Here is a 22,198-nt window from a genome sequence, read left to right as displayed (position 1 = left end):
ATCAGGGCAAGTACAGGATCCGGATCTGGAGATCAAAAGCTCCACCCAATCCACCACCAAAAATGCAGTTCATTTAAAGAGTGAGATATTATTGTACAACCAATCAACGACAGAGATTATCAAATATGTTCATCAAAATTTCGAGTTGCATGTGCTGGTAACCTAACTTCTCGTAGCAATAATTCTTTGGGGGGGTCGTTTGATAACTTCCTCACAGTCACATGCCATTTCAGCCCTAATTAAATTAGTGTAACGCACATACCAACTGGGCCTCCTTGAAACAAAATCGCGATTTCCAAATGTTCACCGTTGCAAGGAGAGAGGTTGAAAGATGGCTTTATCTGAAAATGCAAGTGTAGTTAGGCCAGGGATAAACGCCTGTTCTCGTTCATCATCCAAAAGCTAATTAATGGATATTACTCACGATCAATGCTAACTAACTAACTAACCAAGTTAGTATGAACTTGTGACGTAACTTATACTGGCAGCATAACGTTATCCTTGACCATTGACAACGGCGCGCATTGGATACCACCGCCAAGATGAATATATCCATAACATCATGCGACGGCTATATAATGCGTGCCTTGAGTTGTGAGCTGAGGTCCTGATTTCGATATTCAGCTACAATCGTCACCACGCTTCATTCTTTCAAAGATTTCAATTGCTCCTTCTCTGTAAAGCGGGAAACACCCTAACCCCCCAAAATTATTCACAACTACATTAAAAAAAGATGCAATCTCCAAACAACTGGTCCCTCCACTCAATCGCCGGAGCTTATATGCTCGGCCTAGTCCCTCACGGATACTACGTCCTTAAACTGGCTTCAATGAGACAGATATCCAACGTCTCGTAAGTAATCCCTGAGGGAAATATCAAGGATCATTCTATCATCCTTACATATATACCGCGAAATGAATCGCTAACAAAGTGGGTTTGTTTCTCCGCCACAGGCCTCGAGACCACTTCACCTCACTCAAGGCTCGCCTACCCGCAGATACGTGGAATAAACTCTCTCGCGCGCGCAGTGCGCATCTAAATGCTTTAGAGTCACTTCCTTTGTTTGCCGCGGCAATGGTATGTGCACCTTTCAATGAAGCGTTGAACCCCCGGGGTTCCAGGCCATTCGACATAAAACTACTTGAAGAGGGGATAAAGGCTGACATGACTTTGCATTTCGAAAATACTGTAGATCGCAGGAAATGTTGCGAAGCTCCCTGCTGGCGATCTGAACACGATTGCTGCTGAATATATTGGTGCCCGGATGTTATACACTGTGCTGTATATGGGTGTCAAGTCGGAAGGTCTCAGCTATCTGCGAACCGGAGTGTGGGCATGGAGCATCGGGTTGCCACTATATGGCCTGGTCAAGGCTGGGAGAGCATTGGCGATAGTGGAGTGAGGTGTTCCTTCAATCCTTCCATCACGGCAGTGATTCTCGTTGGTGCTAAACTTTTTCTTATTCGTACGGCTGTATATATATTAGGACGAGTCTATTTTAGAAATAATGGTTAATTTTTGTTCTGGGAAATAAATAAATATGGGTCTTTTTGTCTTACAATTCACCCACCTCAGTCTTCAGACCTGGAGCTTGGTAATATCGTGTTTGGATACGTCAATTAAAATTGCGTGACGCCCGCTCTTTAAAAGATTTCACCAACAAATAAAACCCCCTTTTCAGATTCCTGCGATGGGATTCCTTTTCATTTGGCTGGGCGATTGGAATTGGATTGGTATTCTCCGCTGGAAACGGACAATCAGATTCGACTGATGGCACCTCGGTCCAAGCTCTGTGTTCACGAATAAGGTCTTTAACCACTTCCATAACGGGCTCGTGGTCCTTAGACGACAACTCAGTATATTTGCACCCAAGTCTTCGCGCCAACTCATGACCCTCGGCTGTGGTGACGGCCCGTGGCTGGGTTATGGTTACCCGTGCCAAATCAGCGACCACAGTCATTGGCTTGAGTGGCATGAACGTATTTTCCTTCCAGAAGATTTTAGACCCTTCTTCGTGGAAGAATTTACACACTTTCAAAATGTTCAAGTTTATCCCCCGGATATGGGCCACGTTGAGCGGGACAGGATCAGGGCATCTCAGGGCTGCGCGAAGGATGGCGAGTTGCAATTCCGGCGGCAGTTTTGGGAAGCAGGTAAATGTTAGTGGTGTCTGCAAACTCGTCTTTTGGCAAATTTCTTCCGATGCGTCCTTATCGATCAGTCCTACAGGGATCGAACAGGTCCGTGGAGTAGATTCACGACGCATAAATTCAAGGAATATTGCATAATTTTGCATGATCAAATCAAGCTCCTCCCGCGCGGTGACATCGAACGCTAAGATGATGGCGTCGCTGTCTTGGAAAATTTGGTCCAACAACGCGAGATACACTCTCGCATCGTCGTATTTGAATTCCAGCATTTCCACGAGAGCGACCTTGTCGTCCACCACCATCTGCTTTCGGTAACTATCGCAAAGGTGGTCGTATGTTTCCACCCAGGAGTTGTAAAAGAACTTGAAATCGGCGAAAGTTCAGTTTGCGTGGTATATAGCACCATGAGGGAATTATCAAGCAGTCAAGGAGAAGGACGTAGTTACCTGACCATAAAATCCTCTGCCATAGCAGTTGGCGCCAACCAAAAACCGCGCCACTTTAGGTTGAAAAGGAGGAGCCATATCTGTGGTTTGAAGTAAACTATCACTGAGAACAGGGAGGTTTCTTTACTAGAATATTGGTGGTGGTTGAAAGAATTAGCCTGGTATGCGACTTAGCCAAGTTGATTGACGATATCAGTTGCCCCAGGATCTGATATTTGCGTGATGAAACTACTCACGGTGATATCATAACTAGCTGTGGTCAAGGAGAGCGAAGAAATCTCAGGTAAACTACTCGTGTCAGCTCTTTGCCAAGCAAAAACGGCCTTGGAAATCATTAGTTTGCATAACTACAACTGCTAACTACAAGAAAAACACATAAACAGACATAACTTCAAGAATCTTTAGTTATCCCGACTTGCTTTTGTCATCCGTGGGTGCTGTACTTCTACAGCTTCTTTTCCTGGACAAACCGAACAGAACAGCAGGCAATCAGAAAAGCAAATTTCCACCTACCAAGAAAAGAAACCCGAAGAGAAGAAACAGTGCTTGAGAAATAATCGCCATTACAAGAAAGAACGAAATATTAATTGTTCCTCCGCAACAAATTGATCAAGCCAACTCCTGTTTTCGAAAGCCACCTTGTAACTTGCCCGGTTCTGTCAGTCCCGATTGTCTAATGCAACAGCTACACACCCTCCTAGACTTCATTTCTCGATATCTTTTGGGTCCCTCTCCTGCGACTGGCGCCACAGGAAGATCATGCATGTCGCTGACAATGCAAACAATATGCTGTCGAGTGGAGTTAGTTGAAGCTGGCACATGTAAAACAGTTTCAATGCGTGACTGCCACCTCCACTGCACACAGAGAGGGGAACTGCAAACTCACCAAAGAGCTATGCTAAGGCCCCAAATAGATTTCATCTCAAGGCAATATCCCTTGGAAGCTCCGACCCAGTGGCTGTAACCCAGTTTACCACCGTCCTTGTCAAGATTTTTCAGCAAGGCCGTGGTGAAGGCAAAACCGGAGGATTCAGTAACTTTGCCAATCAATTCGCAGTTGAGATAGGAGAGTGGCTTCCCAACAACAACCGCGATCACGATTACCGCAATCAAGTGAAGGGCGTCCATCCCTGCAGAGGCAATGAGAGGGAGGATCCCGTCCAGATAGAGGATGAAGGTAACTGCACAGTACAGAGTAGCAATGCATGTCTAGAATTTTACATGTATGTCATTAGCCGCCATGAACGTGAACATTCCCCCAACGGGATCTTGCGAATTTTCGAGAACCTACCACGCTTAGTGTGCCGACGAGCACTTGGGGTGGAGTAATGCTGGACTTGACCATGTCCGAAATGAAGTTGGCTGTCATGCCGATGATCGAGATCAAGCAGACCGCTTGAAGGACGCGGACAACCTTGAACGTGATTCCAAGGGCGCCATCGTGAGATGAACCCATCTTGTGTATGCTCAGGAGTGCCGGTATGTAAACAGAATATGGCAAGGGAAATGTCAGGAAAAATAAGGATCGCGAGAGCTATCAAAGCTATTCGTCTTGAAACCAATGTGATAGATGCAAGTATTCGGAGATAGGCACAAGTTCTTTTTTTTTTGTATGGAGAGATGATGCCAGACGAATGATAAAAAATATCAATGAGTAGCAATGGATGGTAGGACTATGGCTTTCCAGAGCCTATAGATATGGAATTTTGACAAGCGAGGGTAGGATCGGAATGAAATAGAAAAATTATTAAGGCTGGTTCAAAAAATTAGAGGAGGGAGACAAAAGAAGTTTGAAATGAAACTTGAAAGGCAACAGAATAGGAAACTCGTGAAAGAGAGAGAAAGGAGGAAAAGAGAAAACTTTTTCAGTTTGTTGATTGACCGCTGTGAACGATAGAAAACGAGATGGAGCGTGGTTTCCATGCCTCTTTTATATCCAAAGATCCGGTTGATTGATTGCCTTGTCGAACGACGTGAGGTCGATCATATCGTCTAGACAGTTCCTTTTGACTTTCCTTGGAGATCTGTCCCATAATCGACAGTCATCTAGAATCACGGTATCGAGGAGCTACAGAGCTTTTGATCCATCACCAGGGTACTGCAACTCGTTTGAGGTCTGAAGATGCGCCGCCATAGCCAATCAGATGCCTGAAGGGTTTGGTACCAGGGCCCAGGCACCAAGCCCCGGTCCCTATGTTGTGGTTGGGGACGGGAGGAGCTCTTAAAAATAGTAAAAGTACGGCTTGAAGCGCCCGAACGCAAACCCGAAGTTTGGAGTCAGAGGCAGTAACCAAAGTCCCGGCGAGGCGCCGCCTGCTGAGGACATCCTGATCATTGCCATAGCTCGGTCCTATGAACCCCACCACAGCGCGTAGTGACACTCTTAGCAGTGGAATCCTTGTACCGACCACAAATCAAAAGCCAAACAACCACATTCAACTAGGGGGTTCTGAAGCACCGAAACTATCATCATGATATATTCTTCGACGTTTCCAATACACACTCTCTCTCTTCGTTTAGAGGTGAGATATTTTTATCCGAGGGCATTCAATACGCCCTACTGTCCTTATTGTTGACCGACAAAAAAATGAAATAGAACTGAGTCAGAGATCTTTGAAAAAGTGGGCCGAGTTTGGAATTTAGCTGAAACTGCCTCCTCAAGAATGATCCCCCCCCAGCATTTCTTTGCTGGGTCCTCAGGTTTCAGTTTTTCTTTCATATTAGTTGTTTGTTTGGATTTTCGAAACGGTCTAGCCTCGGAGAAGCTCTCAGTTAGTTGAAGCTTGGAGCGATATGATGTGGACTCACCAACAAAGAGTGGTGTTGCACCTCGAACAAAATTTGATAATTTCATGCTCAGAATCAAAGTTCGCAGATTGCAATTACACTCCTCAACAGGTCTTTTCGTGGAAATTGTACTTACCAGAAACGATGAGAACAAAGTAGATAAATCTTGATTAACTATAAGGCCACCCGTGGAGCTTGCTGGTCAAGCGTTGTGCGCAATTAGTATCCATCCCATATGCATTCGCTCCATTTTTGGGGCGGTGGAATCTGTTGTAGTTATCTGGTAGAATTTATGTGAAGGTGTATTGCCGAATAATATATTTGCATCTAGAGCAAAAACAACTTTGATGCAGCGATTTTATCGCAATGAAGTGAGAGAATGCCACGACAGAAGTAGATTCGTGGGCTGTGGTAAAACAGAGCCAGGTCGAGTGTATCAAATCAACCCCCTTATCGAGCATTTGGAGAAGAGTGGAATGATACTTTGTCAAACACAATTACAATGACCCAACTCACCTGATAACTGTTATATTTCATTTATGGATAAAACTTCTTGCCCGCGGGCAGCTCTTCTTACCTCTTTGTCAATCAAACCCTACGATCTCATCTGTAGCTAAGAAGAGAACCATTAAAGTCAATGAACAGAGGATTTTGGTTTGAAAAAATCTGGCTGCTTCGTCATGATGATATTTCTAGAATATAAATCTAGCAGCAAAATATCTTTTTTTATACATGTGGCTTTCAAAGACGATCATTCATTCCACGATCTCTTGGTGTGAGCCACGAGTTGTGAGAAAAACCTTCTGAATTGACTTGTTGTATGGTCCACTCTGGCACATGTTCCATCAGAATATGGTGAACAATCTGCAGTTTATCAGAGCTCTTAAGAGAAATGTCCGAAGAGTATATATAACTCATGGAATTGGGGTTCTTATTTCGCGGGACCCTTGATAGAGCATCATATAACAGGTTTCATGGGTATGCGGCTTTTCCACGCATAGAGGTGGATGAAAATATCCTTTTCCATCAAAATAAAGAGTTTTGTATATTTTGTTGATCACCAGTGTTCTATTTGATTGAAAGCAATGAGGATGATTAGCTTCAGTTTCAAAGATCCCTAGGATGAACACCATATCCAACCATCAATATATCAATGATCCCCAGGTCGACAGTACATGATTCCATGTTCCCGATATGGAAGATGTTTCAAGCATCGCTCAGCTGGATGGAACTGCTTCCTTTCCATCTTACCAGTTTGAGAGTTGTGGCAAAAGTCCGGGGTCACTCGTGGAAACGCTGGACTTGCTCGATGTCGCTTAGGTTGTTCACCATCCACAGACGCCAAGCTAGTCACCAGCATTTCCGGCTAGCGTTGCCGCGGGAAATAAAGTTAATCCGACCCAATAAAAAACGCTCGATCTCGATCTTCGAGAAAGCGAACGCAGCGCTGCACCAAGAGGTTGCCAGTCTGTTGTCCAGCACCGCTCTCTCCTCGGTGTCTTCTTGATGATGCTATCTTCTCCAGCACGGCTGAGAAGTTCTCTATCTGCCTCTAGAAATGGACAAAAATTGCAGACTCATGTCTGCCTCTGGGCATTGCACAAGCCAGCGCTACGGTCAAGTGCGCTACAAATAACCTCGTTTTCAAATGCCAGTGCTCAGAAACCATATAATCTACGATATACTCCCCGGTCGTACCGTCGAGGTTTCCACCACTCTGAATATGTATGTAGTGTTGCGCTCATCTAGTAAGAGCAAGGCTGCTAATTTCTATGTAAGGTTTCTTCCTACTCTTCGAACGCCCTCCGGGAATCGTTGCTCAAAACCGAGATATCGCAAGCCGAATTACAAGGAGATGGTGATATATACGACTACCTTCGCAAATGGCAGCAAAGGAACCAGCACTTGATCAATGAAATGGATCCGATCCAGGTACCTGGCGATGGAAACAACAGAACAGCCCTTAAAGGTGATATGTTGAAAGACGGAGTGGGGAGCCAGGCGGACAATATTGATTTATTTGACATGGATGAATACCGCCACTCTCTCGATGAGGATGCGGGCTCGCGCTTTCTCCAACCTGGAGACTTGGTTATACTCAAATCGTGAGTCTCTGCCGTGTTATCTAAAAGATTGTTCAATAGCTCACACAAACTAGGGAATCAAGTTTTTCAGATGGTCAGCTGGCAATATACGTACGGTCATTGGAAATGCAGCATCAGTTTTATACAATGAGAGGGAAATGGCGCTCTACAAGCCTCACCAAAACGGAATTTATCGCTAGCAAGGTGGCGACACTAGATATGTTGAAACTGCTTTTGCCCTACTTTCCATCACGAAGAGTCGAAAAGGCCGCTCTGTCCCAGTTAGGAGAAGAGGGCGGTGTTCCACGCCCTATCGGTGCTCACCTCATTGAGTTAATGATGGGCTTCAGTGCTGAAGCAGAAGAATTCCATCGCACTCATGCAATCGCTTTGAACGACTTGTACAATAAACTTGTTGCTGATGAGCGTATTCCCATAATGACCCTAGACGAAATTGCAGAAAAGGCTCTTGGACTTGATCCTTCCCAATTGGCAATCCCACAGAGATGGGCTGTTCAAAGAGCAATAGGTCGCCTATCATTTTTCATCACTCCCAATAAGATTGGTCCATTCACTGAATCATATACCATTCGGCCGAAAGATGAAGCCAAGAAGGTCGCCACAGTCATTCGCTGGACTCGAGAATACCAGAATCGGATGAAGAAGCTCTCCTTAGGGGAAACCATACTTGACAATGGTAAACATCCGATAGAGATGTTTATCCTGAAGGCCCGACGAATCATTCACAAAAGCCGGCAGTCTAGATCGCCAACAATGGTTTTCTCAGTAGGGCCAAGTGCGAAAAAAAAGTTAGCTTCTGTTGACGAAAACGGAAGTTCTTATTCCAAAGATGAAATCGAAACATTTTCTGAAACGGACAAAATTATTCTTGATTACTTTCGCATGTGGATGCTTCCTCCCTGTCTCATGACGGCTGGGACTTTGAGCACATCGGGTTCTACTATCCTTCGCGCCATCGGCCTCTACAACGACTTGCGTTTGACGCCGCCCACAGGGTATTTGTTTTTGCAAGAAATTGGTGTCCTTACTCCGTGGGAAAATCTCCACGTCCTTTACGAACAACTGGCACTTCCTGGCCATGGAATTTCCCGAACTGCAGACATGATAGAGGAGGAATCCAACAAATTCTGCGAAAATCTTGGACCAGACAACCTTTCAGATACGATGAAGGCTCTAAGGAAGGACTGGGGTGATCTTCCTGTCTTCTGTGTCGATGATGTTCACGCGGCAGAAATCGATGATGGGTTTTCCGTCGAGCCTATTCCCGGTTCTGATGATACGTACTGGGTTCATGTTCATGTTGCCAACCCGTCTGCGTTTGTCCCTCCCGATCATATAATTGCTAAAAGAGCCGCCGAATTCAAGAGATCGTTTTACTCCCCCGAACGAGTCTATTCCATGCTACCTCCAGCTCTCGTCCACAAATATTTTAGTTTGGCTCCTGGCCGCCCAGCTTTAACTTTCAGTGCGAAGATTAACATGCTGGGGGATATACTTGAAACCAACATAACTAACGGATATGTCAAGAATATAATATACGTCACGCCAAATAAAGTCCGAAAACTTTTTGGTATTAATAGAGAGGAAGCCCCTTCCCTGACTATATCCTTCGACGGCAGATTGCATGAGCAACATCCCGAAGAAGCTCAAAATGATATCCGTGACGAGCACAAATCAACTTTCTATACATTAGAAAAACTAATGGCAGCTCGCCGTGAGAAACGAGTGGATAAAGGTGCTCTAGAATTTCTATCCCGCCGAAAGTCCCAACCAAGAATATATGGCGGAAGGGAACGAAATTCAATGCATTCTGTCGATAGAACCATTGCATATCATTATACTGGAGATCCAGCGGTTCACTTCAACAATATAGTAACTGACCCATTTGAGATGATGGAATCAACAAAGGAGGATCTTGTCAACCACGTCATGGTACTGGCTGGCGAGGTTGCTGGCCAATGGCTAAAGGACCGGCAAGTCCCAGTAGTTTTTGCTGGTACGTGGTATCACCCAGAATACTCGCCGTTCGTGAGGGATAGCACATCAGCAGAAATATCCAACTCGTTCCATCTCGGGCTTCCAAGATCCTTTTCGTCGTCGACTCCAACACCTCATGTGTCACTTGGGGTTGATCAATACGTGAGGTGCACAAGCCCACTCAGACGATATACCGATCTCATTGCCCATTGGCAAATAGAAGCAATTCTTCGCCAGCAGGCAAATGAACCATCATCAGTCTCCATGCCTGAAATTCCCATTGAAAGCCTCCCGTTCAAAAAAGCAGATATTGATCAATATATAGCTCGCTCTGATTGGCAGAATTGTCTAAAGACTCAAGCACAAAACCGTTCCCGTGACTTCTGGATCTGCCAGGCTCTTTTCCGGTCGTTTTATTTCAAGGCGGCAAAGCTACCGCAGACTTTTCAGTGTATCATCCAGGGCGAGAACTTTGATACGCCGTACGAATTTGGTGCTGATTGGGACGAATACTACGGTAGACTACAACCATTCGATCTACAGTGTGTAGTCACCCATAGCAAGACAGCTTCACCCATGCAAATAGGTGATCTGGTGGATGTGGAACTTGTGTCAATTGATATGTACTCTCTTCGAGTGACTGTTAAGTTTTCTCGTCATGTCAAACGTCCGGAGAACGGTGCGCTTGCATCGAGAGGAATAATTCTTTAACTCAGCTTTACGAACCGGTCTAAACGGCGGTGCAACATCGGTACACCAGGATTTGTATGCGGGCAAGTAATGAACATATCTGAACAGGATTGCCCGGGCTTGTTCAGTTCGGCTCCTACTCTGACGAGGCCGAATATCGCAATGTGTATAATAATACCAAATATATCGGATGCTCGGGATTTGGTTGCAACAGGCACGGGAGTTTGGATTTATACATGGGAGTTTCGGGTTTTTGAGCCATTTAGAAGGTAGTTCTTGTATCAATAGATGGACTGTGTACGATATTAATTACTCATAGAATCAATGTGATGATGGTTGGTTGCCATTGTCAGCCAGCCTTCCAACAACTTACATACCTCAGGAGTGACAACTGAAACTCTGCTGTTCCATTCGCAAGAAATTCGAGCCATTATAGCGTAACCGTCATTGGATTTAGTGTGGTGGGGGGCAGCATGAGTAGAGGATTCCTGGTAACTAAATGTAAATAGAGTGAGTCGTATGGGTTCAAGTTATTGTATGTACATGTACATACATTAAACAGACTGGAGATTGATTTTGATTTTGATTTTAGTCCTTTTTCCCCTTAGGAAAGAGTTAGAAGTTATTAGTGATAAAAGTATTCTCTTGTATTAGCATTGGACACGTATAGTTATTTCTAACATCGCGGAATGAAGTCACATTTTTGATATGCCGTTGGAATAGTTGGTTAGTATCGAAGCATTGGCTTAACTACTACTCAAGAATGACATCATCCGATTTGGGAGACAGAAAGCCATTTCTCTCATCTCTTCTACAGTCCTCCGTATGCTCACCCGTAAATAAAACCAGGTCATTTACATTTACTCTCTTCGACAGCTTTTCTGTCATCTCATCCCACAAGCATGACTGCAGTCTTCCGTCCATATGCAACCGCTCTGATTACAGGCGGGGGCAGCGGGATAGGATTCGCTGTAGCCCAGCTCTGCCGCTCGCATGACATGAACCTCATTCTAGTAGATATCCACGCCGAAAACTTAGCCTATGCCCATACGATCCTGGGTGACACCCCCACAGCCAAGACACTCACGCATGTCATGGACGTCGGTGACCTGGCTTCCTGGGAGTACCTGTCTCGGAAAGTCGGGGAGACGTTTCCTAACGGGGTGGATTTGTTGATGCTCAATGCGGGCGCAAGCTTTAAGCCGAGATCCCCTGAGATGCCGTGGGGAGATCCGGAATATTTCCAGAAGGTCTGTTTTCATATCCTTCCTCAGTAGCTTTCTATATTAGCGGGTTCCATTGTGGAGGCCCTTCTGTTAATTCGATATACATGTGCATACACATACCCTAGACATTTTCAACCAACATCATGGGCGTCGTGAACGGGCTCTCTGTATTCATCCCGGTAGTTACTGCCTCAGCCGACGAGCCGCGAGCCATCATCATCACTGGCTCAAAGCAAGGTATTACAAACCCGCCGGGCAAAAATCCAGCATACAACGCTAGTAAGTCCGCCGTGAAATCCCTTGCAGAGCATCTCAGTCACGATCTTCTCCCGAACAAGAATGTCTCTACACACCTCCTGGTTCCTGGCTGGACATACACTTCCATGACCGGAAATACCGGTGTGGAGCCCGATGCCAAAAGACCAAAGGGTGCATGGCTGCCCGAGCAGGTTGCAGGGTATTTGTATGACAAGATGGGCAAGGGTGAATTTTACATCATTTGTCCTGACGACGAGGTCTCCGAGTCGCTTGACCGGGCAAGAATAGCATGGGCAATGGGGGATATTATCGAGCGCCGCCCGGCTTTGTCTAGGTGGAATAGCATGTGGAAGGATGTCTCGGCGAAGTGGATTGAGAGGGATGCTGAGGTGAAGAGAAAGTCGTAGACGGGCGTGGTCCAACTTTTGCAATTGAAACAGAATCAATCTTGTTATGTTCTGCCAGGTTATTGCGGCCATGTTAAATGGAACTCCGTAGTCGGAAAGCAGATATGAATGAGGGATTTGGAATATTCGTGGGTGTAACAATGTGAAAACACGGTTGTATAATGTATATAGATATCAAACAAATACTCCATTCTGCGCCATAAAATTCACTTTGAAAACCTGGCGTCAAGGATTTACACTGGAGATATGCCGAGCTGTTTTCGCTTCTCTTGCCAATACAGGATCCGAGGTTGATGTCTTCCTCTTGCCGCTCATACCGCTGTAGCGCTCCTGAACCAGGGGCTGAGCAGTATGCAATGGCCCCCCAAGCAGTAATTATTATTATTTTTTTGTTCAAAGGGGTAATAGCATAGTAGGAAAGAAAAACAAGATGAGAATTCTAAGTCTCAGGGGAAAATCCAGCCGCTCAACATAGGTCGTATATATTTTATCGTACAATGCAATCCAACAATGAAAAGGTGGCTTTCTTCAGGAAATCCATCCATGGCCAACCGCTCAGTCGGTTTCCATGCGCGTGCATTTACAAATGTTTCGTCATGGGGCAGAAGGTCTGTTGACGGGTGACATATTTGTTCGCACGGTTTGGGAGAGTTTGTGAAAGCGGGCGAAAACGTGGTTCGATTACAATCTGGAGTGAGGAGATGTTAGAAAGAACCGTACATAGCAAAAGACGCATTTTTCGGCAGAGGGATATGATGCCGATATTGGCTTTCTCAGAAATTTCGACCCTTCACCGATGGTTCGAGCATTTGTCCCCCTTTGTCTCTATGCAATGCAAACATGAATTGGGAAAAGGTATAAAATAGCAGCACCATGAATTCAACCACCGAGACCCGAAATTCCCGCGGATAGACTTACTGAGGAATAAGCAGCTCACTCAGACTGCTATGCAAGATTGCGACGGCGGCCTAAAGCGATGATTTATTTGTTAGCCAAAGCTCAATTTCATGAAATGTCCAAAGGTGCTCTGCGTCTTATCCCGCTGAAGTAAAGCTTACCCCGAATACCAGCACGCTTCTCACAATGGATGCATTATCAGGAGATGTGATGGTATGGTAGATTTGAGAAAGACCTGATTCCGGCTGCCGCTTCTTCACTGGGCCAGATTGTACGACGACGCGTTGCTTGGGAGCCATGTTGTGTGATGTATCGATTATGGGGATGGAGGAGGAAATTTCTTTGGTTGGGAGCGTTGTTAATATCGTAAAATAGTGGAGAGCAACCAGTCATGAGGAAGTAGTTGGTGATGGAACGGAAAAAATCTTTGAAAGCTCTTGTCCGCAACTGCACGGGTGGCGTGTGTCGGGTGACGTAGTTTCAAAGCTACAGAGTTTCAACTTGCTCGGTGCAGGATAAACAATATAGGAGATGCACAGCCAATGCCCTGCATTTTGTTGACGTTTTACTTACCAGTGCTGTTTCATGCGACTTAACTTCTCTCGCATATTGTGATACATCTTTGAAGTTTGGCTCCTCAGTTCATCTCCATGCTTTTCAGCTGTCTCCAGCTCTTCAATATTTGCTATGGCCAACATAGATGATCTATTCAAGGTATTTGATTCCTTTGAAGAACTCAAAAACAGTCTGCTAAAAATTGAATAGAAACCATTATTGCCGTCTAAACGCAAATCTGAACCGTTACGAGATGCCAGTATGTACCCCTCAATCGTCTTTTCGCCCCAATCTTATGAACAGTCGAATAGGGCTGAGTTTCAAACCATTGAAAATGTTTTTTTCTCAGGCACACTTTATAAAAGCGCGAAAGTGGATGCCAACGGAGATGTGAGCAGTAATCGGGCGACTGCCGTGGAGGACGATTTTGACGAGCAAGATGAAGCTGGTCCTGAACTCCCACCAGACTTCAACCCAGACGAGGATATCCCGGATGACGAGGAAGGGCGATTTTTCGGTGGTGGCATATCGCGGGACACGGCTGGTGCATTGGACTTCGTTGAAAAACTAGACCAAGGAGATCCTGGGGTGAGCATAACAGAATCTGACTTTTTGTCGCTGCTTGTTGGAATGCGCTCAGAGATAGCAAGCTAATATGCACACTCCGGCCTGAATTATAGCCGGAGAAAATCGACTCCGCTTGGTTACGACGATTGGCAGTTAACTTTGAGAAGAGGATATCTAAGAATGCAGAACTTCGCGCTAAGTTTGAGAATGAACCCCAAAAGTAGGTGTACTTCGTATGCCGCTTCCATTCCGTCACGTTGCAGGCCAATATGCTAATGAAACATCGGCTAGATTTATGGCGTCCGAAGCAGACCTCGATGCAGATATCAAATCACTTTCGATCCTGTCGGAGCACCCAGATCTTTATGAAGAATTTGCAAGTTTGGGTTGCGTTGGTTCTCTGGTTTCATTATTGTCGCACGAAAATACGGATATAGCTATTGACGCGATCGAGATTCTTGGGGAATTGACTGATGAAGACGTTGAAGCTGAGCAGGAAGAGTGGGATTTTTTGGTCACTGCTATGGTAAGGCACAATTGACGATTTCGCATATGCCGCTGTTTACTAATAAATATATATCTATTTTAAGGTGGACGGGGATGTTATTGCCCTCCTGAGTCAAAATCTTGCGCGACTTGATGAGGACAACGATGCGGACAGAGCCGGAGTTTATCATGTCATGAGTAGGTTTTTAACAACCCTAAAACAAGAGCTCTTCCAAAAGTTAACCCTTGTCCCACAGGCGTTCTTGAGAACCTCGCATCCCAATTGCCCATTGCCGAGAAAATCGGACAAGATACCGACATGATAGCCTGGCTGAAAAATCGAATCCAGAAGAAGGAAAAACCAGTGACCCAGAATAAGCAGTTCGCGGCCGAGATTCTAGCAATCTTGGTTCAATCATCCGCCGAAAACCGGCAACGCCTCATAGAAAAAGATATGGTAGATGTCTTGTTGCAGTTGCTGAGTGTATACCGAAAGGTGGACCCTGAAAAGGACTCCGACGAGGAAGAATATGTTGAGAATCTTTTTAATTGCCTTACGTGTTTGGTGGATGAAGATGAGGGGAAATCAAAGTTTATAGATGCGGAAGGTGTGGAGCTAGCGCAGATTATGTTAAGGGAAGGCAAAATGAGCAAGTCAAGGGCGTTGCGAGTTCTTAATCATGCCGTTTGCGGGAAAGGTGGAGCCCCTGTTTGTGAAAGGCTTGTGAATGCTGCTGTGCTAAGCACTATATTTGGGATGTTCATGAAAAAGGTATGCATCCGATTTATGGAATTTTCCTTTCGAAACTAATAAAGCTAATGCCTATTCAGCAAGATCACCGATCAATAGAGCACCTGTTGGGAATATTTTCTTCGCTTCTACGACTACTTCCTGGGGACTCTTCTAGTCGGATACGGACGCTTGCAAAATTCATGGAGAAAGACTATGAGAAGATCAAGAAGCTGATTAAACTGCGACGGGAATATGCGTCGAAAGTTTCAGCAGTTGATCAAGTAATTGATCAAGAACGGAAACCTATGAGCTCGGATGAGCAAGAGCTCATGGCGAGTGAATTTCTCTCTCGACGCCTGGATGCTGGGCTCTTCTGCTTGCAGGTACGCAAACGCTACTCTCAAGCCCCTTGCTCAGAGGTTTTGCTAACGCAAAGTAGAACATTGATGTCATATTAACATGGCTGGTGGCAGAAGATGACGGAGCGAAGGCAAAGATTAAATCTCTGCTCTTGGAGCAAGATGAGGATTTAGGCGTTATCAAGGCCACATTGCAGGGTATGTAAAACAAAGCGCCATTCTCCCGAACGGTTACACCAATATCTAACTTCTGATTTTAGAGCAAATAAACGACCTTGACGAAACATCGGCTGATGAACTGGACACAAGGGAAATGCTTGGGACATTGCTGCAATTCCTATGACAACATTTTATATATATCTAGATAGATTATTAATGAATGTAATATTAGTTAACTATATGATATGCTGCTTCGCACCTTTGATTTGTTTGTTATCAGTAAATTATCACGTGATATAATGGAGATAAAATACACTAGTATATATTCAGTTAGTGCAAGTGGTGGATCTGATCTTGAAGTTCGCGGTCGGGAGCTGGTGAATTTTATCAACTTCACCGTTCGCAGTCTCTGTTCATTCTCTTTGCTAAGCTATACTCTAGTGTTCCGCGTCAACCACTACCCTGGAATTGTTACTGCGATATCCAATTTGCAAGCAGATGGAATAAAACTTTTCCCGCCCAGTGAGAGCTTCAGACTACCCACTCCAACTCCTCACGTCCTGCGCTTCTCCGCAAGCAACCACCCTCCCGAGATCTCGTCCAGCATGGAGGATTACGAGGAAGAATATGGAGAAGATGCCTACTATGATCAAGATGAAGGGATTACTTCAGAAGACTGCTGGACGGTGATTTCATCCTTCTTCGAGTCGAAAGGTCTGGTGTCGCAGCAGCTTGATTCTTTTGATGAGTTTATCTCGACGACCATGCAGGAGCTAGTGGAGGAGCAGGGGCAGGTAACTCTTGATCAAACACTGGCTCCTGCTGAAGATGAGATAGATCCTGTCGTTTTGCGACGCTACGAGTTAAAATTCGGTACTGTCATGCTTGCGCGACCGTCTGTGACTGAGGGCGATGGTGCGACCAGCATTATGTTGCCCCAGGAGGCGCGACTTCGAAATCTCACATATGCCAGTCCCCTCTACCTTGGGATTACGAAGAGAGTCACGGAAGGACGAGAGCGTCTCATTGCCGAGCGCGATGATGCTGAGCAAGGCGAAGAGGATAACGATGAGGAGAGACGGAGTAGAGGAACATATTTGCACTGGGAACCGAAAGCTCTGAACGAGGATGAGCCAGAAGAAGAGAATGTTTTCATCGGGAGAATGCCGATCATGTTGAAGTCGAAATACTGCATCCTCAAGGATTTAAATGAACAATCGCTATACAACTGGAACGAGTGTCCTTACGATTCCGGTGGATATTTCATTATAAACGGCAGTGAAAAGGTTCTTATCGCGCAGGAGCGAAGTGCAGGCAATATTGTTCAAGTTTTTAAGAAAGCTCCTCCAAGCCCAACACCGTACGTCGCGGAAATCCGAAGTGCTGTTGAGAAAGGGTCCAGGATATTGTCTCAGCTGTCAATAAAGCTTTTCGGTAAGGGTGACACCTCCAAGGGCGGGTTTGGCCCAACGATCCGATCTACCCTCCCTTACATCAAAACCGACATCCCGATCGTTGTTGTGTTCCGAGCGCTTGGTGTGGTGTCCGACGAAGATATCCTCAATCATATTTGCTATGACCGGAACGATACACCAATGCTGGAAATGCTCAAGCCATGTATCGAGGAAGGGTTCGTTATCCAGGATCGCGAAGTAGCTCTTGACTTCATAAGTAAGCGAGGCTCTTCGCCTACGAGCATGAACCACGAAAAGCGGGTTAGATACGCGAGGGATATTATCCAGAAGGAATTCCTTCCTCATATCTCACAGAGTGAAGGTAGCGAGACGCGGAAAGCATTTTTCTTGGGATACATGGTGCATAGACTTCTTCAATGCGCTCTTGGTCGTCGAGATGTCGATGATCGTGATCATTTTGGAAAGAAGAGACTTGACTTGGCCGGTCCACTACTCGCCAACCTTTTCAGAATTCTGTTCATGAGAGTCACGAAGGATCTTTACAAATACGTCCAAAGATGCGTGGAAACTAATCGGCAATTATATCTGAACATTGGTGTGAAGGCTAGTACCCTATCCGGTGGTCTTAAGTATGCTCTTGCTACAGGTAACTGGGGCGAGCAGAAAAAGGCGGCTAGCTCCAAGGCTGGTGTTTCGCAAGTGCTTAATCGTTACACATATGCCTCTACACTTTCACATCTTCGCCGAACCAACACGCCAATTGGTCGTGATGGCAAAATTGCTAAGCCTCGACAACTTCATAACACTCATTGGGGTCTTGTCTGTCCAGCTGAAACGCCGGAAGGTCAAGCTTGTGGTCTTGTTAAGAATTTGGCTCTGATGTGTTGCATCACTGTTGGTACACCGAGCGAGCCGATTATTGATTTCATGATTCAACGCAATATGGAAGTCCTAGAGGAGTTTGAGCCTCAAGTGTCGCCGAATGCTACCAAGGTTTTTGTCAACGGCGTGTGGGTGGGAGTCCATAGAGACCCTTCTCACCTTGTAAGTACAGTCCAATCGTTGAGACGACGGAACATGATTTCGCATGAAGTCAGTTTGGTACGAGACATTCGAGACCGGGAATTCAAGATCTTCACCGATGCTGGACGAGTCTGTCGCCCCCTTTTCGTGGTTGAGAATGACCCGAAGAGTGAAAATTGCGGCTCCCTGGTACTATCTAAAGAGCACATCCACAAACTTGAAGCGGACAAAGAGCTTCCACCAGACTTGGATCCTGAGGAGCGCAGAGAGCGGTATTTTGGCTGGGACGGTCTTGTTAAATCCGGTGTCGTTGAGTATGTGGATGCAGAGGAGGAAGAAACCATTATGATTGTCATGACACCGGAGGACCTTGAAACGTCGAAACAATTACAAGCAGGCTTTAGTCTTCCTGAAGAAGATAACAACGACCCTAACCGACGTGTCCGATCCACCCTTAGTCAAAAAACACATACTTGGACTCACTGTGAGATTCACCCCAGTATGATTCTAGGCATCTGTGCTAGCATCATTCCGTTCCCCGACCACAACCAATCCCCTCGTAATACATACCAATCTGCTATGGGTAAGCAAGCCATGGGTGTCTTCCTTACAAATTTCGACCAACGGATGGAAACGATGGCAAACATTTTGTACTATCCGCAAAAGCCACTTGCTACGACACGATCTATGGAGTTCCTGAAATTCCGTGAACTTCCTGCTGGGCAAAATGCTATCGTGGCGATTGCTTGCTATTCCGGATACAACCAGGAGGACTCTGTTATCATGAACCAGAGCAGTATCGATCGCGGTCTTTTCCGGAGTCTGTTCTACCGAACGTACACCGACTCCGAGAAGATGGTTGGCATGACTGTTGTTGAAAGATTTGAGAAACCCATGAGATCGGATACCCTTCGCATGAAACATGGAACTTATGATAAGGTTGATGACGACGGTATTGTTGCCCCCGGTGTTCGTGTGTCGGGTGAGGATATCATTATCGGGAAAACAGCTCCCTTGGCACCCGAGGCAGAAGAGCTAGGTCAGCGGACGAAGCAACATACCAAAATTGATGTCTCTACTCCTCTGCGGAGTACTGAGAGCGGTATCGTCGACCAGGTCTTGGTCTCCACGAGCAACGATGATCTGAAATTCGTCAAGGTTCGGATGAGAACGACGAAGATTCCTCAAATCGGGGATAAATTCGCATCTCGGCACGGCCAAAAAGGTACCATTGGCATTACGTATCGGCAGGAGGATATGCCCTTCACCCGCGAGGGCATTGTTCCGGACCTGATTATCAATCCCCACGCTATTCCTTCTCGAATGACCATTGCTCATTTGATCGAGTGCCAGCTCAGCAAAGTTTCTTCACTACGTGGGTTTGAAGGTGATGCGACGCCGTTTACAGACGTGACGGTGGATTCCATCTCCAGCTTGCTCCGTGAACACGGATATCAGTCCCGCGGCTTCGAGGTGATGTACAATGGCTACACAGGTCGAAAGCTGGTTGCCCAGGTTTTCCTGGGTCCAACTTACTACCAACGTCTACGACACATGGTCGATGATAAGATCCACGCACGCGCACGTGGCCCAACCCAGATTCTCACACGCCAGCCCGTCGAAGGTCGGGCGAGAGATGGTGGTCTTCGATTCGGAGAGATGGAACGCGATTGTATGATTGCTCACGGTGCAAGTGCATTCCTCAAGGAAAGATTATTTGACGTATCTGATCCATTCCGTGTCCACATCTGCGATATATGTGGGCTGATGACACCCATTGCGTAAGTTTCCATTTTTCATTGAAACAAAATTGATTTCATATTTTCCTTTATATCTGCTTCTGCTTCTGCTTCTCCCTCGAATGTATAAAAACTAACCCGAGCATCAAAATAGGAAACTAAAGAAGGGCGACTTTGAATGTCGGGCTTGCAAAAACAAGAACAAGATCTCGCAGGTCCACATTCCTTACGCCGCCAAGCTTCTTTTCCAGGAGTTGATGTCGATGAATATCGCGGCACGGATGTTTACGAAGAGGTCTGGGGTGTCATTACGGTAGTGCTGGGCCCCAAGCGAATGTTTATGCGTTCTATTTTCCGAGGGGGGGTTGGCCATCCAATCTTTGGCCCCGCACGCACCGCACCACCACCACCACCACCAGTAGTTGCGAACTACCAATGTAATGCACGCTTGAAAGGGACAAGGGTTTCCCCCAAGACAAGGTTGTATTTTTAATTGACAGGTTCTCTTTCACCTTGTTGCCTTTCCCTTTACCTTCTCTCTTCCTGCCTTTCTGGCTCCCATGGCATTTGGCGAGACTGTATCCTTCCTTATGCGAAGATAGGATAGGAAAGAAAAATGAAAAAAGAAAAAAAAAGAATAAGAAAGAAAAAAAAAACGAGGTACTTAACTCAACAACACAAGAGGCAAACCCCATACACATATCTTCCTTTGGCATTGTTCGTGGCGTTATTCAGCACCTGCACCCTTTCTCTTTTTTTTTTTTTTTTTTTTTTTTTTTTTTTTTTTGTTTCCTATTCTATTGCTGTTTTGAAAAAGCGAAGGCCATGGGAAATTTGGAATGCAAGCAAAATGATGGAAGGGAAATACCTAATTAGATACAAACCTAGTAGTTCAGACAGTTTTTTCTCAGTTTCCTACAAAATCGGGGGGTTTTGTTTCTCGTGTTTCTCGTGTTTCCTCGTGCAAGCAAACGCTTTGGTCCTATTTTTGTCAAACAATGGTTTACGATACATCCAAAAAAAAAGGGCGAAAATACAAATCAGGTCATAGTAATTTGTTGAATTCCCCGTTAAATTCATGTCGCTTCTGCAACCTCCATATCTGTCACTAATGTGCATGAACAACAAGGAAACAGCTCCAAATGACCTCTTACGTAGCGAGAGCGGGGGAAAGGGGGAGCTAGACGAGAACCCAAAGCCCCTAACGAGTTACCTGTCAACTCGAACAAGACTGCAAGCCAACGAGCATTCTCACCTCGCTGATTTGTTCAGGGACTTTTGGGGGGGGGGGGGGGGTTTGGCTGTGCCGTGTCTCGTTCCTCCGTTTGAACCATGGGGCATGGTGATTTGGGGACTATGAACTAATGTATTGAATGTTACTACTGTACGGAGTAGGCATCGTATAACTATACCACTCACAGTGGATGGAGGTATTGGAGAAGAGTAGAGGTCGATACCAGTGCGAGATGGAGAAATATCCCCCCGTGGCAATGAGCAGGGAGAATTCTCATGGGCTTTTCTTTCATGCACTCACGAGCTTCGAATCGGAGAGGTTATTGAGACGGGGGATGCTGCGTACGTGTAACCGCCCGTTGAGGGACAGCGGGGGAGGTTGATGGGGGGATAGATGACGGCAGTAGCGCAGGAATGCAGGAATGCAATAATGCAATAATGCAGCAATGCTCTCCCTCAAGCAAGAAGGGACGAATCCATCCGGACAGCAGCCTCGTTCCCGGGTTGATTGGGTGATTGGTGCAGCAACCTTGGTGTGCACTGCTATTCAACCCCGAATCAGGACTAGCGAGCTGTGACTGCAAGTGCGTGCGATGCCTTTTCCCTTCTTTCCTCCAAGGTTGACCTCCTCGATTCGACGATTCGAGCATCCACGATTCCACGATTACACGATTCCAGGCGCTGGTTGGCCCGAGGGTTCTGCCAGGATCCCATTGGCCGATGCTGGGCTGGCTCGGGGCCCCGCTCGCCCCACAGGCCCCACCTGCCGTCACGGGCCAATGGCAGGACCCGACTACCCGCCCGGTTGGATTATGTCAGCGGAGTCGACAAAACAAGGTTGGGCCCGCCAGCCCGATGCAGCCTAGCGGATGTGATGGCTGTTCTATTTTTGGCCAACCCCCGCCCGCCTTCATTCACTGTTGATCGCTGTTGATCCACACTGGCCCACACAGTGTATGTATATATATCACAGACACTCGGCTGCT

The 22,198-nt window shown here is 46.0% G+C and overlaps 8 protein-coding genes across 8 annotated transcripts; 5 read left to right on the top strand and 3 right to left on the bottom strand.

The window, feature by feature from the left end:
* Nucleotides 1-733: 733 nt before the first annotated feature.
* On the top strand, nucleotides 734-1,402 carry HCBG_00364 (uncharacterized protein; the record flags this gene model as incomplete). The annotated part of the gene is made up of 3 exons (XM_045427414.1): nucleotides 734-852; nucleotides 954-1,077; nucleotides 1,193-1,402. The coding sequence occupies 3 exons, from the start codon at nucleotides 734-736 to the stop codon at nucleotides 1,400-1,402; spliced, it is 453 nt and encodes a 150-aa protein (XP_045291389.1).
* A 275-nt stretch (nucleotides 1,403-1,677) lies between these two features.
* On the bottom strand, nucleotides 1,678-2,674 carry HCBG_00363 (uncharacterized protein; the record flags this gene model as incomplete). Its single annotated transcript, XM_045427413.1, has 4 exons — nucleotides 1,678-1,743; nucleotides 1,778-1,918; nucleotides 2,033-2,512; nucleotides 2,597-2,674. 4 exons carry the CDS (start codon nucleotides 2,672-2,674, stop codon nucleotides 1,678-1,680), a joined length of 765 nt encoding a protein of 254 aa, XP_045291388.1.
* A 626-nt stretch (nucleotides 2,675-3,300) lies between these two features.
* On the bottom strand, nucleotides 3,301-4,052 carry HCBG_00362 (uncharacterized protein; the record flags this gene model as incomplete). Its single annotated transcript, XM_045427412.1, has 3 exons — nucleotides 3,301-3,385; nucleotides 3,483-3,805; nucleotides 3,888-4,052. 3 exons carry the CDS (start codon nucleotides 4,050-4,052, stop codon nucleotides 3,301-3,303), a joined length of 573 nt encoding a protein of 190 aa, XP_045291387.1.
* Nucleotides 4,053-6,892: 2,840 nt separating this feature from the next.
* HCBG_00361 (exoribonuclease II) lies at nucleotides 6,893-10,526 on the top strand (the record flags this gene model as incomplete). The annotated part of the gene is made up of 3 exons (XM_045427411.1): nucleotides 6,893-7,108; nucleotides 7,163-7,488; nucleotides 7,542-10,526. 3 exons carry the CDS (start codon nucleotides 6,893-6,895, stop codon nucleotides 10,174-10,176), a joined length of 3,177 nt encoding a protein of 1,058 aa, XP_045291386.1.
* Nucleotides 10,527-11,057: 531 nt separating this feature from the next.
* On the top strand, nucleotides 11,058-12,046 carry HCBG_00360 (short-chain dehydrogenase/reductase; the record flags this gene model as incomplete). The annotated part of the gene is made up of 2 exons (XM_045427410.1): nucleotides 11,058-11,405; nucleotides 11,507-12,046. The coding sequence occupies 2 exons, from the start codon at nucleotides 11,058-11,060 to the stop codon at nucleotides 12,044-12,046; spliced, it is 888 nt and encodes a 295-aa protein (XP_045291385.1).
* A 244-nt stretch (nucleotides 12,047-12,290) lies between these two features.
* HCBG_00359 (uncharacterized protein) lies at nucleotides 12,291-13,242 on the bottom strand (the record flags this gene model as incomplete). Its single annotated transcript, XM_045427409.1, has 3 exons — nucleotides 12,291-12,734; nucleotides 12,965-13,014; nucleotides 13,105-13,242. The coding sequence occupies 3 exons, from the start codon at nucleotides 13,240-13,242 to the stop codon at nucleotides 12,728-12,730; spliced, it is 195 nt and encodes a 64-aa protein (XP_045291384.1).
* Nucleotides 13,243-13,502: 260 nt separating this feature from the next.
* On the top strand, nucleotides 13,503-16,042 carry HCBG_00358 (DUF1716 domain-containing protein; the record flags this gene model as incomplete). Its single annotated transcript, XM_045427408.1, has 10 exons — nucleotides 13,503-13,657; nucleotides 13,709-13,757; nucleotides 13,848-14,086; nucleotides 14,179-14,285; nucleotides 14,357-14,591; nucleotides 14,656-14,749; nucleotides 14,809-15,323; nucleotides 15,383-15,667; nucleotides 15,724-15,841; nucleotides 15,904-16,042. The coding sequence occupies 10 exons, from the start codon at nucleotides 13,631-13,633 to the stop codon at nucleotides 15,984-15,986; spliced, it is 1,752 nt and encodes a 583-aa protein (XP_045291383.1).
* Nucleotides 16,043-16,101: 59 nt separating this feature from the next.
* On the top strand, nucleotides 16,102-20,025 carry HCBG_00357 (DNA-dependent RNA polymerase II RPB140; the record flags this gene model as incomplete). The annotated part of the gene is made up of 1 exon (XM_045427407.1): nucleotides 16,102-20,025. The coding sequence occupies one exon, from the start codon at nucleotides 16,102-16,104 to the stop codon at nucleotides 20,023-20,025; it is 3,924 nt and encodes a 1,307-aa protein (XP_045291382.1).
* Nucleotides 20,026-22,198: the final 2,173 nt, after the last annotated feature.

The sequence above is a fragment of the Histoplasma capsulatum genome, assembly GCF_000150115.1.
Source record: "Histoplasma capsulatum G186AR genomic scaffold supercont2.1, whole genome shotgun sequence".
In the NCBI taxonomy this organism is placed as follows: domain Eukaryota; kingdom Fungi; phylum Ascomycota; class Eurotiomycetes; order Onygenales; family Ajellomycetaceae; genus Histoplasma; species Histoplasma capsulatum.
This window is presented reverse-complemented; position numbering and strand designations above follow the sequence as displayed.